The following is a 23891-nucleotide window of genomic DNA, read 5'->3' as shown; positions in this document are numbered from 1 at the left end:
AAATGAACCACTATGTTTACTTTGCTTCAGTTTATGAATGGACAGGGAGCTCTGTAAAAAAATATATACCTGTCCATTCATTCTGTGTAGCTGAGGCTGCAGAGAAAGAGATTGAGGGTCTGTTTAGACCCCTGATTTCTCACCAAAGCCCCCCAATGGGGCTCTTAAAAAATTGCAAAAAAAAGAGAAAATATTGTAAAAAATAAAAATAATTACTGAAATCAGTGGCGGAACTACAGGGCTCACAAAGGTCGTACTTGTGACCGAGCCAGAACCAAGCTTGGAGGGAAGGGCCCTTCATAGTTTCTTGCACCGGGGCCCTGAAGGTTGTAGTCACGACACGTCTATGCATATTTCACACATATAAAGATTTTTTCTTAATGCTTTATATGTTCAAAGATCCATGGCAAACTACCAGATCTGTACAATAGAAAAATTGGAAGAGGAAATGGAAATTATAGCGGTGCCCAACAAAAGAAAATAATTATGTTTAAAAAAGTTATACATTAGTTTATTACATGAAGTAAATACACATACAAAATGATAAAAAAAAAAAATAGAAAGAAACAAATTAAGTTTATTACTGGCCAGAGTATTGGAGTTTACAGGTCAAACAATCCCTACATGTTTCGCTAAAACATTGGCTTCTTCAGGGGAAATGATCGTGACCAGTACAGTATAAAAAAGCTCTAGAAAGAATGAGAAATACAACAATATTAGCCAATAATAGCAATCATATTTATAAAACAATAACAAGAAATAATGGAATTGGACATCTGTATAATGTTTAACTGCTAAATGCCTGTCCAGATCCATGTTGGGAAGGGTTGGTTGAGAGAATTCTACTTCGTATTTCATACAGATCAAAATCCCCACATATTGTGATCGGGAGTAATGATTGCACCCATGTATTCTTTTCAAACACTGGATTAACAATATGACTATTGTCAGATATCCTTTTTCAAACAATGTATGGGTTTGTGTTCATTGGCATCAGACTCTGAAGCTAGTCATATGCAGTGTGGATTCAGTTGATTTGGTTGTTGAGTTGCTCTATCTCAGTGGTGGCGAACCTTGTCACCCCAGATGTTTTGGAACTACATTTCCCATGATGCTCCACTACACTGCAGTGCATGAGCATCATGGGAAATGTAGTTCCAAAACATCTGGTGTGCCAAGGTTCGCCATCACTGCTCTATCTTATTTTGATCTGCTTCTGAGCGGCTTTGGAAGAAAAGCCGCTCAGGAGCATAGACAAGTGTGTGTACATGAGCCCTAATAAAAAACTAACTTCCGCACAGGTATAATGTTTATTTTCTAATATAGCCATGTACTTTTTTTGTTTTAGTTATACTGGTTCACAGTAGAATTTGGTCTGTGTAAGCAGGATGGTGAAATTAAAGCATATGGTGCCGGTATGCTGTCATCGTATGGTGAATTATTGGTAAGTATGCTTTGTCATCTGCTATGTGAAATGTTTTTACATATTTCTCTTTGTTCTGTAAAACAGTTGATTTGAATGCACAGTTGGCCACTGGGGCCAGAAAAATTTCATTGCACCACCCTCTATCATTAATGGCTCATTCACACTGAGTGCGGTGATTGGTGGTTATCCACACTTGATAAACACCAATCACTGCTTGGGCACATAGAAAAAAACTTTCTTTTATTCACCTCATTCACACCACAAAACCTGCCTGATGTGCATTGCAGTGTGAGAAAATGCAGACAAAGAATGGCGCGGCATGTCACCGCACTGTAGGGCAACAGGCCATGCTGCTTTGCAGAGATTGAATGACTGAACGAACTAACAGTCGCTGGAGCACTAAAACAGAGCATTTAGCGTAAGTGCGAGCGCTAAATAAGCAATAAACCCCTTGGCCCGGATTCACGTAGAATGGCGTATCTTTGTGCGGGCGTAACGTATCCTATTTACGTTACGCCTCCGCAACTTTTACAGGCAAGTGCCGTATTCTCAAACGAAAGTTGCGGCGGCGTAGCATAATTCAAATGTGGTAGAAGTGGGCGTGTGTTATGTAAATTTTATGTGACCCCACGTAAATGACGCTTTTTACGAACGGCGCATGCGCCGTCCGTGAAAGTATCCCAGTGCGCATGCTCCAAATTAACCCGCAAGAAGCCATTGTTTTCGACGTGAACGTAAATGACGCCCAGCGAACGACTTACGCAAACGACGTAAAATTTTCAAAATTTGACGTGGGAACGACATCCATACTTAACATTGGTACGCCGCATGTACGCCTCATATAGCAGGGGTAACTTTACGCCGGGAAAAGCCTAACGTAAACGGCGTATCTGTACTGCGTCAGCCGGGCGTACGTTCGTGAATTCGCGTATCTAGCTGATTTACATATTTCTAGGCGTAAATCAGCGTACACGCCCCTAGCGGCCAGCGTAAATATGCAGTTAAGATCCGACGGCGTAAGAGACTTACGCCGGTCGGATCTAATACAAATCTATGCGTAACTGATTCTAAGAATCAGGCGCATAGATACGACGGCTCAGACTCAGAGATACGACGGCGTATCTGGAGATACGCCGTCGTATCTCCTTTGAGAATCTGGGCCCTTGTCTTTTAGATTTGTAATAAAAATACATTTGCAGCCCAGTTGATCTTTAATTTAAAATCAGCTAAATGCATTCCAGGTGCATCAAAAGTCATCCAGATCTGGATGCTTTTCTGCATGCGCTTTTTTAAAGTGGATTTTTTTTTTACGTCACAATGTAGAGAATAAGATTTCCTATCATCTGTGCCCAGTCTTGCCACACATAGTTAATCCAGCTCTGAGCAATCCTCTTTTTATTGTTCAGGGAAATAAAACAGACTTCCAGATAAAAACCAAAGTCCTTGCTTGAGTCACAGGTTATTTACATATCTCGTGCACTGCTTGCAGACATACACAGCTTCTGTAAAAAGTGCTCAATTCACATCCCCCTCCCCTCTTCCCTCCAGCTCTATGTATATTCTGATGGCTGTTGCATTTTCTCATGGCACTGAACTGTGACTCACCCCATAGTTTGAAAACATTTAATCAAAACACAGGGGAGGGGATGTAAATTGTGTACTTTTTTTCAGAAGCAAGGACTTTGGTTTGTATCTGGAAGTCTGTTGTATTTCACTGAACAATAAAAGAGGATTGCTCAGAGCTGGATTAACTCTGTGTGACAAGACTGGGCACAGATGATAGGAAATCTTATACTCTACATTGTGACATCAAAAAATAAATAATCCACATCCACTTTAATGCATTTTGATGCATTTCCAGATGTATTCCAGATGTTGTTTTACTTCTGTTCATTTTTTCCCCCACTGTACTGGGGTCTGGTGCTTTTTTGATGCTTTTTACTGTGTTCCAGTACAGTTCTGTGCAGGGAAAAAAATCAGCATGCTGTACTTTTTTTTCTGGAACTGAAAAGCACTTGACTAGGGCAGCCGGATAACTTACTGCACCAACCAACACAAATACATATACCCCTTAACTCTCTATAAATGACCACACTGACACCTGCTGGATTAAAATGGCCTGTTCGGCCTTTATTTAACAAAATAACCAAAATAATTGTATATATATATAAAAATATATATATATATATCCCAATCCCAAAATATAAAACAACAACATTTTAAATAAACATTTTTACCATTCCTAGGTTGTCAGCCCCCTGACAACCCACTGATCACTCTTTTTGGGCCTGTGGTACCCTCGTAGCTAACAACATGTCCCCAGTCGCAACCACCGCCTCGAGGACCCTAGCTGACCACAGACCCACCCACTTCTCCCTGGTGGTCCAGACTGACACCAGACCACCGAGGGGGACTCAATCCCTGAAACGTGCCCCTACCGTTGTACCCAACCCTCCTTCTCTTTATAAAAACGTCAGGGCACACACCGCTACCCCATAACCAACAACCCCCCAATTACCTCCTAAAAGTAGGGCGGGAGGGCGGGACTTTCCCTTCAGGCTTCCTCTCCCAGACTGCTGCTGCCCCCTCCTCCTCTCTCCCAACGAATCCAGCCAACTCCTCCCCTTTGCTGCATCCTCCAATCCAGTAAGACTCCTACTCTACTGACCACCCCCATTACTTTAACCTCTTCCCCACTGCCAGTTACCTACACCCTGTCATGTTGTACTCCACCTACGTTTCACTACGGCTCCATACTTGTCTTGACTAGGGCAGCCGGATAACTTACTGCACCAACCAACACAAATACATATACCCCTTAACTCTCTATAAATGACCACACTGACACCTGCTGGATTAAAATGGCCTGTTCGGCCTTTATTTAACAAAATAACCAAAATAATTGTATATATATATATAAAAATATATATATATATATATATATATCCCAATCCCAAAATATAAAACAACAACATTTTAAATAAACATTTTTACCATTCCTAGGTTGTCAGCCCCCTGACAACCCACTGATCACTCTTTTTGGGCCTGTGGTACCCTCGTAGCTAACAACATGTCCCCAGTCGCAACCACCGCCTCGAGGACCCTAGCTGACCACAGACCCACCCACTTCTCCCTGGTGGTCCAGACTGACACCAGACCACCGAGGGGGACTCAATCCCTGAAACGTGCCCCTACCGTTGTACCCAACCCTCCTTCTCTTTATAAAAACGTCAGGGCACACACCGCCACTGCGGCGCAAGTGAGACACCTCACACTTGTGCCCGCCGCCAAACGAAAAAAGCCCTCCTGATGCCCTCCTCCAATCCCAGGGCCCACAGATCGATCCCGATCGGGTTGAGATGCACCCCATCTCCTCTCAAATACCTCCAGGTCTCGACTTCGAGTTCTGGATGGCGAACTGCCACCCCCCCCTGTTGGACTACAAACCTGCCCACCTCCCTGTTTACTTTTATACGGGCCTTATCTAACCTTTCCAGCGACCGAGCCTCTCTCCACGCCATACGAGCCACAATATCTGACCAGACTATGATTAAGTCGGGAAAAGAGGCCCGGAGACGCCGGAAATCCCATTGGATGTCCTTAATAACCTGACGCATAGGACGAATGCCCAGGTCATTCCCCCCCGCATGTATTACCAAAATGTCCGGTACCCGGTCTAAGCTTGCGCCCCTGTGAACCTCCGGTACTACCTTCTGCCACATCAAGCCCCGGATACCAATCCACCTGACCCTTCCTTCCTCCCTGGGCAAACCCAGCTGTCTACCCCCGGGCTTGACATCCGCCCGCCTTGCCCCCCAAAAAACAAATGAATGTCCCAAAATCCAGACTAGGCATCCTTGGGGATCTGAAATGACAAAATTGAAAATACCTAGCAAAAAAAGCCCCAACTAACACATAACATGACATATCATAACCACATCAGTCAACATATTCATAACAAGTGAGGACGAACATACAGTCTATATCTGTTAGATTCCCATCTGCCAATCCGCTTTACAGAATCTGCAGGCAAACCCCACCTTGACGCCTCCGTCGCTGCCCCAATGCGAAATGAGTGTGCCGAATACTCCCCTGGTACCAAACCTCCCTCCTTTAGACACTTCCTAAAAACCGCTGTAAATTGGAACCTCGACAGGCACTCCCCCTTCTGATGCACAAAGAAGGCACCATCTCCCTGTGGGCGAACCCCCAAAAATTGTCTCACCGTCACCACTGGGCAAGTTAACGGGCAATGCCCCCGAAATAACTCCACCCTAACTCCCTTCCCTTGCTGATCCGTTTTTGACCGCCTAATCCAGATCGCTACCGACTCCTCGGAGCACTGGATGTCCCGAAACTGTAGTCCACCCACCACCGCCTTGGACGGAGACACTATTTCCCCCACCCTGAATGCCCCAAAAAAGGCCAACACAAAAACGGCCCGGAATAGTATCTGCTCGTAAGGTGACGAACACACCCGCCCCAGATTTCCCAATACTGTATCCAGAACCGCAAATGAGACCGGGCGCCTGGAATCCCTGGAAGGACCGCCCCTCCCGTATCCTCTCAAAGCCCGGCGCACCACAAAGGATTTCGTAAAATCCTTGAGGCCCGCCATTTGGAATAAAAACGCCAACGCCGACATTTTTTTACCTATGGCTGCTCTCGAAGTACCTTGTTCATAATTGCTGCAGATGAAAAACAAAACTAACGCCTGCACCTCCTCCGGGTCCTCCGACCCTCCTACCTCCTCCCTCAGCGCGCCCCATTCCTGCCACACTTTGGAATATGCCCTCCATGTTCCCTCGCTGAGCGACTGCCGTATCAGTCCTGCGGCGACTCCAGTGCAATGGCCCACAACTTCTGCGGGCAAGGCTCTCCCAGCCCTTCGGCCTCCGGCGCCAACTTCCGGAACTCTTCCCACTGGAAACGAGACAAAGCATCCGCCAATCTGTTATCCACTCCGGGAATGTGCACCGCATAAATCAGAGCATTTATCCTCAAACACTTAAGCACCAGGTAACGCAGCAGCCTGATCACTGGGGGGGAAGATGCCGAGATATTGTTAATGGCCCACACCACCCCCATGTTGTCGCAATTGAACCGCACTTTCCTATCCCTGAGAGATTCCCCCCACAGTTCCACTGCCACCACAATGGGAAATAACTCCAGTAACACCAAGTTGCGAAGGAAACCAGCTTCCTTCCATGCCTCCGGCCAGGGCTCAGCGCTCCACCGACCTTGACAGTAGGCTCCGTAACCAACCGACCCTGCCGCGTCTGTGAACAACACCAAATCAGCGTTGCTGACCGGTCCTGTTTGCCACATCGAGCGACCATTGAAGGAATCCAAAAAGGTCCCCCAAACCCTCAGATCATCCCTCAATTCAGCGGTCAGCCGCACAAAGTGGTTCGGCACTCGAACCCCCGCCGTGGCCGCCGACAACCGCCGGCTGAAGATGCGCCCCATAGGAATGATTCTACAGGCAAAATTTAACTTTCCCAACAAAGACTGCAGCTCCTTCAACCGAATCTTCCTCTTGACCCGCGCTACACTTACCTCACTCCGCAGCGCCACCACTTTGTCCTCCGGCAACCTACACTCCATGGCCATGGAGTCAATAGTGATCCCTAAGAAAACCAATTCCGAAGTCGGGCCCTCCGTCTTGTCCGCCGCCAAGGGAATGCCAAAACGCTCCGCCAAGTACTGCACTGTGCCTAGCAACACCCCGCAACAGCGGGACTCCGGGGGCCCCACACACAGGAAGTCATCCAAATAATGGACGACGGAATTCACCCCCGCCACCTCCCTGACCGTCCATTCAAAGAATGAACTAAAAGCCTCAAACAAGGCGCAGGAAATGGAGCACCCCATCGGCAGGCAACGATCAACGAAATATTCACCCTGCCAGTGACACCCTAACAAACGCAAACTGGCGGGATGCACCGGCAAAAGCCGAAATGCCGACTCGACATCCGTCTTAGCCATCAGGGCACCCCTGCCGTATTTCCGAACCCAGGAAACAGCCGCATCGAACGACGTATAGGTAACCGCACATTGCTGCGGGTCAATACCATCATTCACCGAATTCCCCTTTGGGTAAGACAGATGATGAATCATCCGAAACTGCCCCGCCTCCTTCTTAGGAACCACCCCTAGCGGGGACACTATCAAGCCCGCTACCGGCGGCTCCGGAAATGGGCCAGCCATCCGGCCTAGCGCCACTTCCTTGGCCAATTTTGCCGACACCACTCCTTGATGGAGCAGTGCCGACCTCAAATTCCCCGACACCGGAGGGACCTCCAGCATTGTACTAGGGATCACGAAACCCTCCCTGAAACCCGCTTCCAACAAGCCCGCCGCCGCCCTATCCGGATACTTACTTAGAAAAGGCAGCATCCTTCCCAGTCTCACCGGCGTCAGTCCCTTTTCCAGCGCCCTCTCCGGAACGTCCTTTCCCTTGTTTAAAACATCTGTTAAAGGCGTGTGTCCCCCCACATCCTGAACACTCATGTTTGAATCGGCATGACCCGCCAGACCTACAGGTTCCGTCATTGAACTGCCAACAGACCCCTTTCTTTTTAAGGGCCGGCGATCCCGCGGCGGAAGTGCCGCCGGCCCCCCCTGGAAAAGACTGGCTCGCCGGCCTGGTCATCAACCTCATCCACAAACTGATGTCCTTATGGTCCCACCGAATGGACGGCCGCACTGCCTTACGCTGACGAAATTGTTCGTCATACCGCAGCCACGCTAACCCCCCATAAACCCTATGCGCTTCATGAATGGCATCAAGGTAACAAAACAGTGCGGAGCAGTTCTCGGGGGCCTTTTCCCCAATTACGCTCGCAAAAATCGCAAACGCTTGCAGCCAATTCGCAAACGTGCGTGGAATCAGCCTGTATCTGCGCTTCTCCTCCTCATCTTTTTTACTCTCGTCCGGTTTTACCCGGTCGAGATTAAATTTTTCCAGCGGGAGCAGTGAAAATATTTCCACAAACTCGTCTTTTCCAATTTTTTCCCTCACCTCCGGCTTCAGGTGGGCCCCTAGCGGCCCCTCAAAACAAATGTAAATCTCTCCCCTTGCCGCGTCGTCCAACCGGACTTTCTCGACGTCCTTATCCTTGTCCTTGTCTTTCCGCGTCGCCGCAGATCCCTCGCTGTCCTTCTCTGTCTGCGTCCCTGCAACTCCTGTTGTGGGTGCTGTCTGTGTGGGGGGGGTAACCACTGTTACCTGCGCTGCCTGCAAAAGGGGTGCTGACCCCGTGGGGAGACCCACCTGTGCGGGAGGGACCCATGGACTCACCGGGGCTGGAACTTGGGGGGCACTCCCATCTAACCTACGCAGCAGCTCCCGCAAAGCATCCCAGACCCCCCCTTCCCCCGTGTGATTAAGCACCGCCACCCCCCCACTAATCTCATGTGACCCAACCGGCCCACCTCCCCCCATAGAACGTTGAGACTTGGTCTTACCAGGTCGGCGCGGCCGTGACGGTCCTCCAGCCGAAAGTCCTGCTGCTCTCCCGTCCTCCAGGGGGTCCTCCGTCAGCTCCCCCTCCTCACTGCTGCTGGATAGCACCGCCGCCTGCCCGTGTGGCCTCAGACGCTCCTCTCCTCTTCCACCTCGACCGCTGGACACAGCTGGCGTAGTGAGAGGGGCGGGGGCGACCCCCCCCCGAGGGCTCTCCTCTCCATCGCTGCTGAACTCCTCGATAAGCTCGTCCCTCAGCACCGCCGACGCGGCCTGAGCACCATCCCCACTCCGGTCAACCCTCCCAGGCCCCTGCCGAGACCTGGAGGCGGGACCTCCCGACTGGCGCGAATATACTGTTGCCGCTCCCCCCCCACCGCTAGTGGAGGCCTCGCCACGTGCTAGGCCGCCGCCTGTGGATCGCGCTAGGCCGGCGCCTGCTGGAGGATCCTTCCCACGTCGGGCCGCCCCCCCGACCGGAGCATCGCCAGTGGGGGCAGCCGAATGGATCTGCGCCCGTACCACCATAGGGGAAGGAGGCCTAGAACCCCGGGAATCGCCGCGCTGTGCACCCTGCGCCCTCCCCCCCCCCGCGCGGGAACCGGATGCCTGGGCCTGCTTCGCGGGGGGGCCCGACGGGGACCGACTGGGGCTCCTCACCCTCCTCTGGGACCTGGGGGTATTGTCCGGACTAAAACGCTCCGGCGGAATAGACCGCCTGGAGCGCGTGGATGCAGGCCGCGTGGTGGGAGGGCCCTGCTGTACCCCCCGCAGAGACGCGGTAATCTGGCTTTGTAGCCAGTCCGCTCCATGAGCCTCCGCCACAGCCTTCAGCTGCTCTAACAAGCTAGCTACCTCACTCATGGTCCCTCACTGTCTAACCAGGCCGCACGTACCGCTGTAGGATGCTGGATGCTGGATGACTTTCCCTTCAGGCTTCCTCTCCCAGACTGCTGCTGCCCCCTCCTCCTCTCTCCCAACGAATCCAGCCAACTCCTCCCCTTTGCTGCATCCTCCAATCCAGTAAGACTCCTACTCTACTGACCACCCCCATTACTTTAACCTCTTCCCCACTGCCAGTTACCTACACCCTGTCATGTTGTACTCCACCTACGTTTCACTACGGCTCCATACTTGTCTGGAACGCACTGCGCTAGTGTGAACTATGCCAATGGAACCCACACAACCCACTGTCAATGCATTTTGATGAACTGCACTGCATGTAGTCTAAACTTGCCCTGCCAGTTCATTTCTTTAGAGAAAAACCACAGGCTGACTAGAAGAGCTCTAGCAGTTAATTATTAGGCGTGTGCTGGACCTCTGCAAAGAGACCACTGCCTCTCTACAGCATGCTTGCAAGCCTGTTCCAGGCTTATTTTTTTTTACCAAAAAAGCTGTGGCTGCTTTATGAGGTAAATCATTTGTATTTTGGACATCTTTTGTTTTTTTGATGTATCTGGAATGTATTTAGTTGATTTACACTATTATTATTATACAGGATTTATATAGCGCCAACAGTTTGCGCAGCGCTAAACATTCAGGTGGGCTTTAGTCTCTGTTCACACTATAATTCGTACATGAATCACACAGGAACCGCACTGCATACCTGCTCAATTTAGATGCGATTCAGTGTGGGGCAATTTGAGCTTATTTATTTTAAATGGGCTCAAATCACATTGCATCGCAGATCGCACCAAAGACCTGTATGCAGCAATTTTGGAACCGCACTGAAACTGAATCACATGGTAATTTTGTACTATGCAATCTGATGCCGGCAAACACACTGCGTTTGCAATCTGTGCCGGTCTTTAATATTGCACTGACACCCGCTGTGGAACGCAAGGGCAGTGTGATTTTAATGCGGTGTGGGAAACGTGCACAGATCCTGCACAGCATTAGTGTGAACCTAGTCTTAAAGAAGTTCTGTGTTATTGCCATAGCTGTGCACATAACAACAAAAACCTGGGGAATGCCCAGGGAAAAACCAAGCCTACTTACCGACCAGCTTGCAGAAAACCAATTAACCTGTCTACAGTATGCGTTAAAAACAGGGGTTCAGTCCGCACGCATTTGCAAACGCATGCGTGAGCCACAGAGCCGCGCCAAGGCACCCTGTAATATCTGTGGTCCTAACACTAAACAATGAGCGTCCCCACAGTGGAGGCACATGCATTTTAATGGATAGACAGGGGCAGGTGAACTGAAGGGAAGCCACCCCTCCTTTAAAGGTACAAGAGCACACCAAGCACCCAGCATAGCTGTGCACAGCCTATTGCATTCGGGTGTGCACCCCAAAGCGCAAACATATTTGCATGTGTGTGCATGTGTATATACAGTATACTGATGGTGTCAGTAGAGTGGTGGACGGTGTCAGTAGAGCGGTGGACGGTGTCAGTAGTTTTTATTTTTATTATATTTTTTTATTTTAGGAGCCCCATTAGGGAGCTTTGGTGAAATATCAGGGGTCTATTTCTGTGTGTAAGTGCACGTTTAACGCAGTATATTCCAGTGCGTTACTGCACGTTTAATGCAGCATATTTTTGTGCATTAGTGTACGGTTAACGCAGTGTAATTCTGTGCATTAGTGCCCGTTTAACGCAGCATATTCCTGTGCATTAGTGCAAGTTTAACCTTGTATATTTCAGTGTGTTATGTGCCATTTAATGCTGTATTTTTCTGTGCGTTAGTGCACGTTTAATGCAGTATATTTCGGTGCAATCTGCACCACACAGGGTGATTAGGGTGTGCCCAGGCACACCTGGCACACCCTGTGTGCACGCCTATGGTAATTGCTATTACCAGGGCTTTTTTTTCTCAAACAATAGGTGCTGGAACTCAACCACGACCCCCCAAAACCCCTCCACCCACACACACCCTCCAAATCACATCAAATAGTATGAGACAAGAAAAGCTGCTCCAGGTGAGTGAGTCCTTAGTTAATCCCCACACACACTAGTCACATACTAGCCCAGCTCGCATGCTGTGTAACTTGAAGAAATAATTCCGGACGGCTGCACTTCCAAAAATCCCTTTATTAAACCACTTAAAGACCCGCGTATTGTAAATGTACGTCCTCTTTTTAAATATGGATATCTCAGTAACGGCAGCAGCCGCTGCCACAACTGAGGTATCCATATTTTCTGTGGGCGGCCGTGTAAACGATAACGGCGGTCTCCGCGGCGGATTCGCCGCGAGATCGCCGTTATCGGTGGCGGGAGAGGGGCCCCCCCTCCCGCCACTTTTCCGCGCCCTCCGCCGCTTACCGTATCTGTCGGTAGCGGCGGAGGAGATCGGATGCTGCCGCCTGGAGAGCGAGGACTTGAGTGAGGGCAAGATGGCCCCCACCCGTCCTCATAGCTCTGCTGGGCGGAAGTGACGTCAAAACGTCAGTCCCGCCCAGCCTCTTAAAGAGACAATTTTTTTTTTGTCATTTTTTTAACCAGTTCCGGACCCCCGCATGTACATATACGTCCACAATATGGCACGTACAGGCACATGGGCGTACACGTACGTCCTTGCCTATTAGCGGGTGGGGGGTCCGATCGGGACCCCCCCGCTACATGCGGAGGTCGGGTCCGCTCGGGGAGCGATCCGGGACCACGGCGCGGCTATTTGTTTATAGCCGCTCCGTCGCGATCGCTCCCCGGAGCTGAAGAACGGGGAGAGCCGTGTGTAAACACGGCTTCCCCGTGCTTCACTATGGCGGCGCATCGATCGTGTCATCCCCTTTATAGGGAGACACAATCGATGACGTCATTCCTACAGCCACACCCCCCTACAGTTGTAAACACACACTAGGTGCACCCTAACTCCTACAGCGCCACCTGTGGTTAACTCCCAAACTGCAACTGTCATTTTCACAATAAAGAATGCAATTTAAATGCATTTTTTGCTGTGAAAATGACAATGGTCCCAAAAATGTGTCAAAATTGTCCGAAGTGTCCGCCATAATGTCGCAGTCACGAAAAAAATTGCTGATCGCCGCCATTAGTAGTAAAAAAAAAAAAATTTATAAAAATGCAATAAAAAAATTCCCCTATTTTGTAAACGCTATAAATTTTGCACAAACCAATCGATAAACGCTTATTGGGATTTTTTTTACTAAAAATAGGTAGAAGAATACGTATCGGCCTAAACTGAGGAAAAAAAATGTTTTTATATATGTTTTTGGGGGATATTTATTACAGCAAAAAGTAAAAAATATTGAATTTTTTTCAAAATTGTCGCTCTATTTTTGTTTATAGCGCAAAAACTAAAAACCGCAGATGTGATCAAATACCACCAAAAAAAAGCTCTATTTGTGGGGAAAAAAGGACGCCAATTTTGTTTGGGAGCCACGTCGCACGACCGCGCAATTGTCTGTTAAAGCGACGCAGTCCCCGAACTGTAAAAACACCTTAGGTCTTTAGGCTGCATATTGGTCCGGGGCTTAACTGGTTAAATGACAAATTTTCCTTTTTTTTTTTTTTTTTCTTGCATTTAAGTCTAAATACGAGATGTGAGGTCTTTTTGACACCAGATCTCATATTTAAGAGGACCTGTCATGCTTTTTTCTATTACAAGGGATGTTTACATTCCTTGTAATAGAAATAAAAGTGATCATTTTTTTTTTTTTTTTTTATTTCAGTGTAAAAAATAATAAAATCAATAAAAATAAATAAGAAAACCAAAAAAAAAATGTTTTAAAACCGCCCCGTCCCGACGAGCTCGCGCGCAGAAGCGAACGCATATGCGAGTAGTGCCCGCATATGAAAACGGTGTTCAAATCACACAAGTGAGGTATCGCTGCGATCGTTAGAGCGAGAGCAATAATTATAGCCCTAGAGCTACTCTGTAGCTCAAAAAATGCAACCTATAGAATTTTTTAAACGTCGCCTATCGAGATTTTTAAGGGTAAAAGTTTGACGCCATGCCACGAGCGGGCGCAATTTTAAAGCGTGACATGTTGGGTATCATTTTACTCGGCGTAACATTATCTTTCACAAAAAAATTGGGCCAAATTTATTGTTGTCTTATTTTTTAATTCAAAAAAGTGAATGTTTTCCAAAAAAAGTGCGCTTGTAAGACCGCTGCGCAAATACGGTGTGACAAAAAGTATTGCGATGACCGCCATTTTATTCTCTAGGGTGTTAGAAAAAAAAATATATAATGTTTGGGGGTTTTAAGTAATTTTCTAGCAGAAAAAACTGTTTTAGTCTTGTAAACACCGAATCTGAAAAACACCTAAGGTCTTTAAGTGGTTAAGCTTCATATGACAAGTGGTTGACAGATGGAGCAGGGGACAAAGAGGTAGACGCGTTTCGCACATATATCAACGCTTAGTAATTTGAAAGTGCAGCCACCGGGATTATTTCTTCACACATCAAATAGTAGGTGTGGTCTGTCAAATTTTACAAACAGTAGGAGGGTCTTAAAGGGCCATTAAATACCCGGATTGCATTACACACAGAGTGCAGAGCTGTCACTTGTAAACACAGAAGTCTGGTTTCTGTGTTTACAAGTGATTGTGCCCCCCAAGGGTCTGAGCCAGAGGTGGTGGAACTGAGTTCCACCAAGTTCCCCCTGAAAAAAAAGCCCTGGCTATTACAATGCTGATGTTCTAAAATGAAAATGCTGCCAAACAATAGTTCATTTTGATACTTCAATATAAACTTTCTTGAAAAATCTTCTTTTATGTTGTGAGTGCTGTCTGTCTGCTGGCCATCTCCGTCCACAACTTCCTGAATTCCCTGCATGGCTGATTGTTTGCAATGCACAACAGCTCCAGATTCTGTCTGCTTCAGCCTTAGTAAAGCCCCCTCCTTGTATTTTTAGTACAGCTCTGCCTTCCTATAACATAAAGGGCCAGATCCACAGTGAGAGTACGCCGGCGTATCTACTGATACGCCGGCGTACTTTCAAATTTCCCGCGTGGTATCTTTAGTTTGAATCCTCAAACCAAGATACAGCGGCATCTGGGTTTGATCCGACAGGCATACGGCTTCGTACGCCTTCGGATCGTAGATGCAATACTTTGGCGTCCGCTGGGTGGAGTCCGCGTCGTTTTCCAGGTCGGGTATGCAAATTAGCTTTTTCGGACTATCCACGAACGTACGCGCGGCCGTCGCATTCTCTTACGTTGTCTCTAGTCGGCTTTTTCCGGCGTATAGTTAAAGCTGGTATTTTGCGGCGTATAGTTAGATTTGCCATGTTAAGTATGGCCATCGTTCCCGCGTCGAAATTTGAATTTTTTCTTTTTTTTGCATAAGTCGTCCGTGAATCGGGATGGACGTAAGTCACGTCTAAGTTTAAAAAATGACGTCGTTGCGACGTCATTTCGCGCAATGCACGGCGGGAAATTTCGAAACGAAGCATGCGCAGTTCATTCGGCGCGGGGACGTGCTTCATTTAAATGAATCACGCCCCCTAATCGCCGATTTGAATTCCGCCGCCAAAGATACACTACGCCACCGTAACTTACGGCGCAAATTCGTTGTAGATTTGAAACAAAGCCAAGTAACTTACGGCGGCGTAGCGTATCTTAGATACGCTGCGCCGGTGCCGATCTATGTGGATCTGGCCCACAGTGTTTAAAAATGTATCTATGGTCAAAATGGAAAATGATATGTTCATTTCCACGTTGTATTTCAATTATTTCTAGACTAATTCTAATAATCGGAATGATCTTTCTTTGTGAAGTTTTGACCTAAACTAGACTATCTTAATTTACAAGATCTTGCTGACCTCTGTAGCTGCAGGCATTGTGGAACAATGCATCCAAATGCCAACGTTTTTTTTTAGCAATAAAATGTTTTTGTTAATATGTTAATACTGTCAGTAGCCTACCAAAAAGTAATGTTAAACACTAGTGACACATGGAGTAAGGTGCAGGACCTAGCTGTGCAGCCTGGCAAGTGTCGTTAGATCACAAAACTGCCTGAAGAGAATTTCAAATGCTTTGGCAGTTAACCTGTCCAGACCTACCCATTTCAACATTGTATTCCACTTTCTATAATATATATTAAAAAGACCCAACCTGACATTTCTTTTTCCCAGCACTCTTTGTCAGATGAGCCAGAAGTTCGACCTTTTGACCCAGATGAAGCAGCCCTGCAGCCTTACCAGGACCAGAATTACCAGCCAGTCTATTTTGTCTCAGAAAGCTTCTTTGATGCCAAGGAGAAGCTAAGGTAAGAAGTTGCTGAGTGTCAGAATGTTCTCCTAAATAATTCAGCACAGTCGGCTCCTCCCAATGGAAGGAATGTCATTTTTATTACTGCCACCCATTGTATGAAGTTGTTTTGCGTGACTATTTAAGTGCTATACAAATTTGACAGTTTTTTTTCTTCTGACCAGCTGTCCTTATTTTATTTGTTGGATTTGGTGTAGACACAGCTATCCTGAGCAAGTCTGGGCTTCTGGAGTGATGTTGCACCCTTAGCTGTACCTAAGTAGGAATGAAGTTAGGGTCTAAACTTTTAACTGGTTCTTTGAGGTGGCAGAGTAGCTTTAATCTGGACTTTTGTGGGCTGGCCAGCTTGAGTGTGTTTATTTCCCATTTAATGTGCACCTTTGCTTTTGCTGGTTATAGACTGGTCTGAGCGGTGATATTTTTGCATTGTTGGCTATGGATGTCTCCAAGAATTCAAAAAACACTGTTCTAGTGACCCCAGTCCCAGGGATGACCAGATGGCCGCTACTGTAGGTGACATTTTAAAGCTCCATTTTTACTTTCAAAGATTTTTATTGTTTTACATGCGTAAAGTATAGCAGAATTACAAGCAAAGGACAATGAAGACAGATCAGTACCGCACACAGAAACAAAGCGATATATGAGACAAAAAGTCAATATTAGTAAAACTTCAGACTTTAAGGCCCCGTACACACGACCGGATCTGTCCGTTGGGATTTATCCGCGGATCAGTTCCAGCAGACAAATTCGGTCGTGTGTACGGCCTAGCGGACATTTTTCGGCGGACATTTCTCCAGCCGACGGTTTTCAAGCGGATAAAAATTTCTTAGCATGCTAAGAAATCTATCCGCTGGAAACCTGTCCGTCGGACTGATCCGGTCGTCTGTACAGACTCACCGGATAAGTACAAGCGATCCCCATCCCTCGCATGCGTCGAAGTGATTTGACGCATGCGTGGAAGTATTTACCTTCCAGGGTCGCGCACGTCGCCGCGTCATCGTCGCAGCGACGGCACGGCCACGTCACCGCGTATGTTTTCCGCTGGGATTTTGATCTGATGGTGTGTACAGCCCATCAGATCAAAATCGGGAGCAGAAATGTCCGCTGGAAACGGTCCGGCGGACCGGTTCCAACGGATATCCTCTCGTGTGTACAGGGCCTAAGAGTTTAAACCACTCTCTACCACATAAGACATGTATATGGACATAGAACAAAAAGAAAAAAAAAGAAAAAACAACATGATAGAAGCTTACACAAAATTAAAAGGAGCATAATCAAGAGAAGAACCTGGCATTGGAGTGTAGACCAAGTCAGGAAGATAATTCACATAGATAAACAATGCCTGGCATTTCGACCGCAAGATCTGGCACCCCTATTGGGCACTTACTGTGCCAGAGCAAGCCGTACAAGACACCACACATCGCCATCCCAAATGTAAACATTCAAGTAACTGATAATTTCCTGTAAACCACACTCAAACTCTGAACTTGCTTTACTGGTACTACAATACTACTATTAGGTAAGCTTCCCTGAACCGACAATTTTGTGGTAGTTCACGGATATTATGATCTGTCTTACTCCCCCTGCTGAAGGTTGGAGAAAGTAAACTCAAAGGAAAGCGAGTAGATGAACGCAAACCGAAATAAGAAATGAAATAAGGGCCAGTGAAAGGAAGTACAGAGAAAGCGAGGTAGACAAAAGAGAGAAGAAAAGATAGGAGTCAGCCTGCGGAAACCATCCTCAGAAAGTAACCACTGAGAATGAGTAAAATAGAGATCTATAAATACCTAGTACATGTTAAGCCGGAATGCCTGGACGTAAGGAAATACCTACATGGTGAGAACAAGGTTCCCATATAGATTCGAACCGGTCCCTAGAGTCAAGCAAAATACTAGAAAGTTTTTCTTGGGTCATAATCCAGGAAATGTTGCGCTTGGCTGCCAGGAAAGACACCTAGGGTTGCTTCCAAGCTTTAGCTAACGTGGATTTAGCTCCTAACAGGATAAAGTGGATTAAGATACGCAAAAGTTTTGGGGTCTTGGGAATGTGAGCGTTAAGGAGAGCCACGTCCGGGGAAATAGAAATTTGCAAGCCTGTAAGTCTATAGATAAGATTAAAAATGTTATTCCAAAACGTCCTAATTCTGGGGCATTCCCACCAAATATGGGCCATAGAGCCAACCAGTTCACATCCTCTGAAGCAAATAGGTTTCGTGGAAGGATACATGAGTGACAACTTGGCAGGGGTAAGATACCATCTCGAGAGCACTTTTAGATTGGCTTCTATTAGGGAAACATTCAGGATGCCTTTGTAAGCTCTCGAAAAGGCTAGAGACCATGAGTCCAGATCCCAATCTAACTGAAAATCATGCCCGGGTTTGGATATCAATTCTTTTAAGTGGTGGTTGAAAGAATTGATATCCAATTGATATACCACTTAAAAGAATTGATATCCAAACCCGGGATGAAGTCCGGATTGTTAAATATGTGGGCAAGTGGTCAAAGCTCCATTTTTAAGTACAGAGGAGCAGACATGTGCACACTGAAATATTTCATTTTGGAATTTCGTATTCGTCAGAAAAATACATTTATTTAGTTTCTCCTGAAATTCGTTTTTATTTATTTTGTTTCGTTATAAAATACATTCATCTGAAAATCCAAATTAATTAAGGTCGAATCTGTCAATTGAAGGCTTATGGTGTCTGGTGAATGTTCTAAGAAGATCCGACGGAGCAGCTAAACTGTACGACGCCGCAATCATACATTTCCGGTCGAATGTTCTGCCTACAAGCTATAGAAGAATTCTAATGTTGTATGACACTAGTAATAATTATATTTATAAATTATTATTACTAGTCAACCAACATTCAAATTCTTCTATAGCCTATGGGCCGAGCATTTGATCGGAAATGTACGATTGCGGCGTTGTACAGTTTAGCTGCTTGTCGAATCTTCTTAGAACCTTCGGTAGACACCATAAGCCTTCAATTACAGATTCAACGTTTGTATGTTTTTCTCTGCTTCGTCGAATCTTCGTCATTCATGTCGAATGGTGTACCCCAATGGTCTCTATAGTATCGAATCTTTTCTCTCTATGTAGAATAATCTTGGACTAATAGAGTTAGGTAAGGCACATTCGACCACAGGTTCGATAGATAGAGATTGCTATTATCAGCGTCTTGTCGAATCTCCTATCTGTATCAAACTGTTGTAGCAACAAAAAAAAGAAAATAAAGCATTTTTTATGTCGGATCTTTCGTATTTTGGATTCTGCGCGTTCGTTTTTGTTTGTTAAAACGATAGCGAAAGAAACTGAAATTTGGACGAAAATGCAGAGGAGCTATATGTTCAACAATAAAAAAACATACATGTGCTTCTGTTAACCACTTGACCACTGGGCACATAAACCCACTTAATAACCAGACCAATTTTCAGCTTTTGGTGCTCTCACAATTTGAATAACAATTACTCAGTCATACAACATTGTACCCAAATGAAATTTTCGTCCTTTTTTTCACACAAATAGAGCTTTATTTTGGTGGTATTTAATCACCATTGGGTTTTTTATTTTTTGCGCTATAAGAGAAAAAATACTGAAAATTCTGTAAAAAAAATGAATTTTTCTTTGTTTCTGTTATAAAATTTAGCAAATTTAGTATTTTTCTTCATTCTTTTGCATAAATGTGAAAGATGAAGTTACGCCGAGTAAATAGATACCCAACATGTCACCCTTCAAAATTTCACACGCTTGTGGAATGGCGCCAAACTTCGCTACCTAAAAATCCCCATAGGCAACGTTGCAGGGTATTGTGGGGTATTGCAGAGTATTGTGGGGTATTGCAGGGTAGTGTGGGGTATTGCAGAGTAGTGTGGGGTATTGAAGAGTATTGTGGGGTATTGCAGAGTATTGTGGGGTATTGCAGAGTATTGTGGGGTATTGCAGAGTATTGCACAGTATGGGTATGGAGTATTGCACAGTATGGGTCAGGGATGGCTGAGCAGGGATGGATGACTGGCTGGATCTGTGACTGCATTTGTCACAGATCCAGCCCACAGCACTCGTGCTGCCACCCAATCCCTCCCCCTCTCCTCTCACACTGTACCGTTCGGTACAGAGAGGGGAGGGAGGAACCGGCGTCATCACATGACGCCGGTTTGTTTACAAGTGATCGCTCTGTCATTGGACTGAGCGATCACGTGGTAAACCGCCGCTATCAGCGGCGATTTACCGTGATCCGTGATGCGCCGGCTCACGGACATTCCCGTGCGCGCGTAAGCGCGATTCTGGGAGGACGTCCATGGACGTCCTCACGGAGTTAAGCAACCGCCTTGTAGACGTATATCGTCTATAGGGTGGTTAGTAACTGGTTAAAGCCTAACTCCATGTTTTAGTGAACCAAGCTTGTCCAAACAAGCTATTTCCTTCTCTAAAACACACAGCAGCTGTCAGTGCTGTATGAACCGTACGTGGCCTCGGCTACATACAGTGTTCCAGCAGCGGGATGGGGACTTCCTGTCCCGTTCCCAGAGAGTCATCCACATTAAGCTTTGTATTTCCTGGAAGACTTCCTCAGATTGCCTGAGACGGATGGCAGATGACATCACAATCCCCACCTCAACCAATCACAGGAAGCTTTGTATTCATTCAGGCCATATTTTCAGAGTGAGAGACCAGCCACATTCTAAGCAGAAAATCTAAATTACAGTGTGTTATATGACCAAAAAAAGCCAGAAATTGTTTAGACATGACACAGCAAAGCTCCTGCTCTTCCACTAAGATGGCCACCTCTACTAAGAGACACAGTAAAACAATAATAGGGAAAAGATCAGCTATAAGAAGCCTACTGATGACCAGTGCTTATTTAAAGAAGTTGCAAAGACAGAAGTTTTTTTATCTTAATGCATTCTATGTTTGCAGAGGCAGTATGTAAAATTTCAAATCAGTGGTACAGTAAAACCTTGGTTTGAGAGTGTTTTGCAAGACAAGCTACATTTTATTAATACATTTTTACTTGATATACAAGCGATGTCTTGATATACAAGTAGCGTCATGTCACAATTGAGTTTAAAAGAGAAGAGAGGCACCTCTAAGGCTGCATTCACACCTAAGCGACAGCCGCGTACGCGTGTAGCGACAGATTTGCCGCGATTACAAATGTTTCATTTTTTTTTTCTAAAGTATTCCCATTGCTGTCTATGGGAAAACGCGCCTGTCGCGTGAAAAAAAGGGTCCGGGACTTTTTTTCAGGCGACAGGCGTTGCGCGTCTATGAGATGTGAACCATCTCCATAGACGGCAATGGGAATTCTCCCCTCTAGCGACAGAAGCGTCCCGCGTCGGGCGTTTTGTCGCTTAGGTGTGAATGGGGTCTTGATGTAGAAATATGGATAAATTTAATGAAGGTACAACATTTAGCAACATATTGCTACGCTTGCGGCTCACTTCTCTTTTAAACGCTGTGGCTCCTGCTGGATTTTGCGTCTAATTCCCTTGTGGAGGCTTCCATTTGTGGATGGACATTTTATGGTTACACAACCTACATAGGCATGCGCACAGGGTGTGCCAGGTGTGCCCAGGCACACCCTAATCACCCTGTGCAAAACAGATTCCCCCTACTTGCCTGGCTTCCCTCCTCTCCCGCCACCTGTTGCTACAGGATGTTTTAGGATGAGTGGGGTAAGGGGCCAGTAAATATATAATTTACTAACATCTTCCCTTTCTGAATGAACATCGTGAGTGATCGGTAGTGTGTGTTTGTGCTTTGGGGTGCACACCCAAATGCCATAGGCTGTGCACACCTATGACATCCTATCACATTGCTATAATCTTTTTATATGGACTATAAACTGAAGGACCTATGAATAAATGGTTGTGGAACGAATCATTTCAGTTTCCATTATTTCTTATGGGAAAATTTGCTTTAATATACAAGTGCTTTGGATTACAAGCATGTCTCTGGAACGAATTATGCTGGCAATCCAAGGTTTTACTGTATTCATCTACCTGCAAAAGATTGTTGCCTATGGTGATTGTTTTAAATACAGTATTTATTGCTGCACTTATTTCACATTTATTATTTCTCTTGCAACAGGAGTTATGCATCCCGCATAAAGAGGCCTTTTGCTGTGCGATATGACCCATATACTTTGAACATCGAGGTTCTGGACACACCTAGCCGGATTCAAAGTTCTCTGGAGGAGCTTAGAGATGAACTGCAGATGCTCACCAATGCACTTACCATACTTTCCTAACACTCCATACCCACCATGACCATCCACTTATGCTTCCTCCTTGCAGTGCATGCTTTCCAATCTCCCAATGCTCTCAGTATTGTTTCCTGCTGTCTGTCCACCAGTTTGTACAGATTTCTCCAAGTTTCCATTAGCCATGCTACTAATACATAAAATAAGCCACATCTTTCAAAGAAACTACAAAACATCAAACTGTAAATCTGTTTTACCTGATGAATTGATGGGACAACCTTTAATTGTGAAAAATGATCTTCTTGTGACAGCCTTCTCACTGCTTGCATTATACAGGATTATGTATTTACTGTTGATTTCTGAGATTTCTATAAATTAAAAAATTATTATATATATATATATATATATATAGATGGATTCAAAAAGTACTGTGACACCGGGTGACTAATATCAATACAGGTAACTTTATCATAATGACATGTACTGCAAATCTGATTACACAGCAGTTCAATTTAGGGACAGTGAGCATCAGTAAAGAGAAAAAAATGCTGCAACCAGAATCCCATTTACAGAGGTCAAATGCAGTGTTCTTTTTGTCGACTAAAACGACTAAAATATTTTAATAAATACTATTTTAGTCTACTAAAATATGACTAAAACTAAAACAATTGAGATGACTAAAATACGACTAAAACTAATATTGCATTTTAGTCAAAAGACTAAAATGGGACTAAAACGCCATTTTAGTCAAAAAACGAATGCCGCGTACACACGATACCTTTTCGGCTTGTAAAAAAACTGCGTTTTTCAGCCTCTAAAAAAGCAACGTCTTTTCCAACTTCCTCATTAAAACGACATTGCCCACACACGATCGTTAAAAAAAAAAATGCTCTAGCAAAGCGCGGTGACGTACTGTACAACACGTACGGCGGCACTATAAAGGGGAAGTTCCATTCGGATGGCGCCACCCTTTGGTCTGCTTTAGCTGATTTTGTGTTAGTAAAAGACGATTCGCGCTTTTCTGTCTGTTACAGTGTGATGAATGTGCTTACTCCATTACGAACGGTAGCGCTCCCGTCTCATAACTTGCTTCTGAGCATGCGCGGATTTTTCACGTCGTTAAAGCCCACACATGACCATTTTTTACAACCCAAAAACGACAACAGTTAAAACGTTGTGAAAAAAAAAGAACATGTTCGAAATTCTTTTTGCCCGTTTTTCAGAACCCGAAAAATGCTCTGAAGCCCACACACGATAGTTTTTAATGACATTAAAAAAAAAAAAACGTTGTTTTTTACAACCCTAAAATGATCGTGTGTACATGGCATAAGAGTCTGCAAAAGACTGGGGCGCAGGTTCACCTTCCAGCAAGACAAGGACTCTAAACATACAGTCAGAGCTACAATGGAATGGTTTAGATTAAAGCATATTCATATGGTAGAATGGCCCAGTCAAAGTCCAGAACTAAATCCAATTGAGAATCTGTGGCAAGACTTGAAAATTGCTGGTCACAGAAGCTCTCCATCCAATCCGACAGAGGTTGAGCTATTTTGCAAAGAAGAATGGGCAAAACTGTCACTCTCTAGATGTGCAAAGCTGGAAGAGACATCCCAAAAAGACTTGA

At 45.7% G+C, this 23891-nt stretch overlaps 1 protein-coding gene across 1 annotated transcript in view; it reads left to right on the top strand.

Annotated features, from left to right (window-relative positions):
* Window positions 1-22528, top strand: part of TH (tyrosine hydroxylase) — a 99184-nt gene extending 76656 nt beyond the window's left edge. Inside the window, exons 11-13 of the mRNA XM_040328475.1 lie at window positions 1349-1444; window positions 15930-16063; window positions 22156-22528. Coding sequence (XP_040184409.1) covers window positions 1349-1444; window positions 15930-16063; window positions 22156-22315 — 390 coding nt within the window. The 3' untranslated portion in view covers window positions 22316-22528. The remainder of the gene's footprint in view (window positions 1-1348; window positions 1445-15929; window positions 16064-22155) is intronic.
* Window positions 22529-23891: the final 1363 nt, after the last annotated feature.

Source organism: Rana temporaria, chromosome 11, assembly GCF_905171775.1.
Source record: "Rana temporaria chromosome 11, aRanTem1.1, whole genome shotgun sequence".
NCBI lineage: Eukaryota > Metazoa > Chordata > Amphibia > Anura > Ranidae > Rana > Rana temporaria.
The sequence above is the reverse complement of the archived record's forward strand: the minus strand, read 5'-3'. Positions and strand labels throughout refer to the sequence as shown.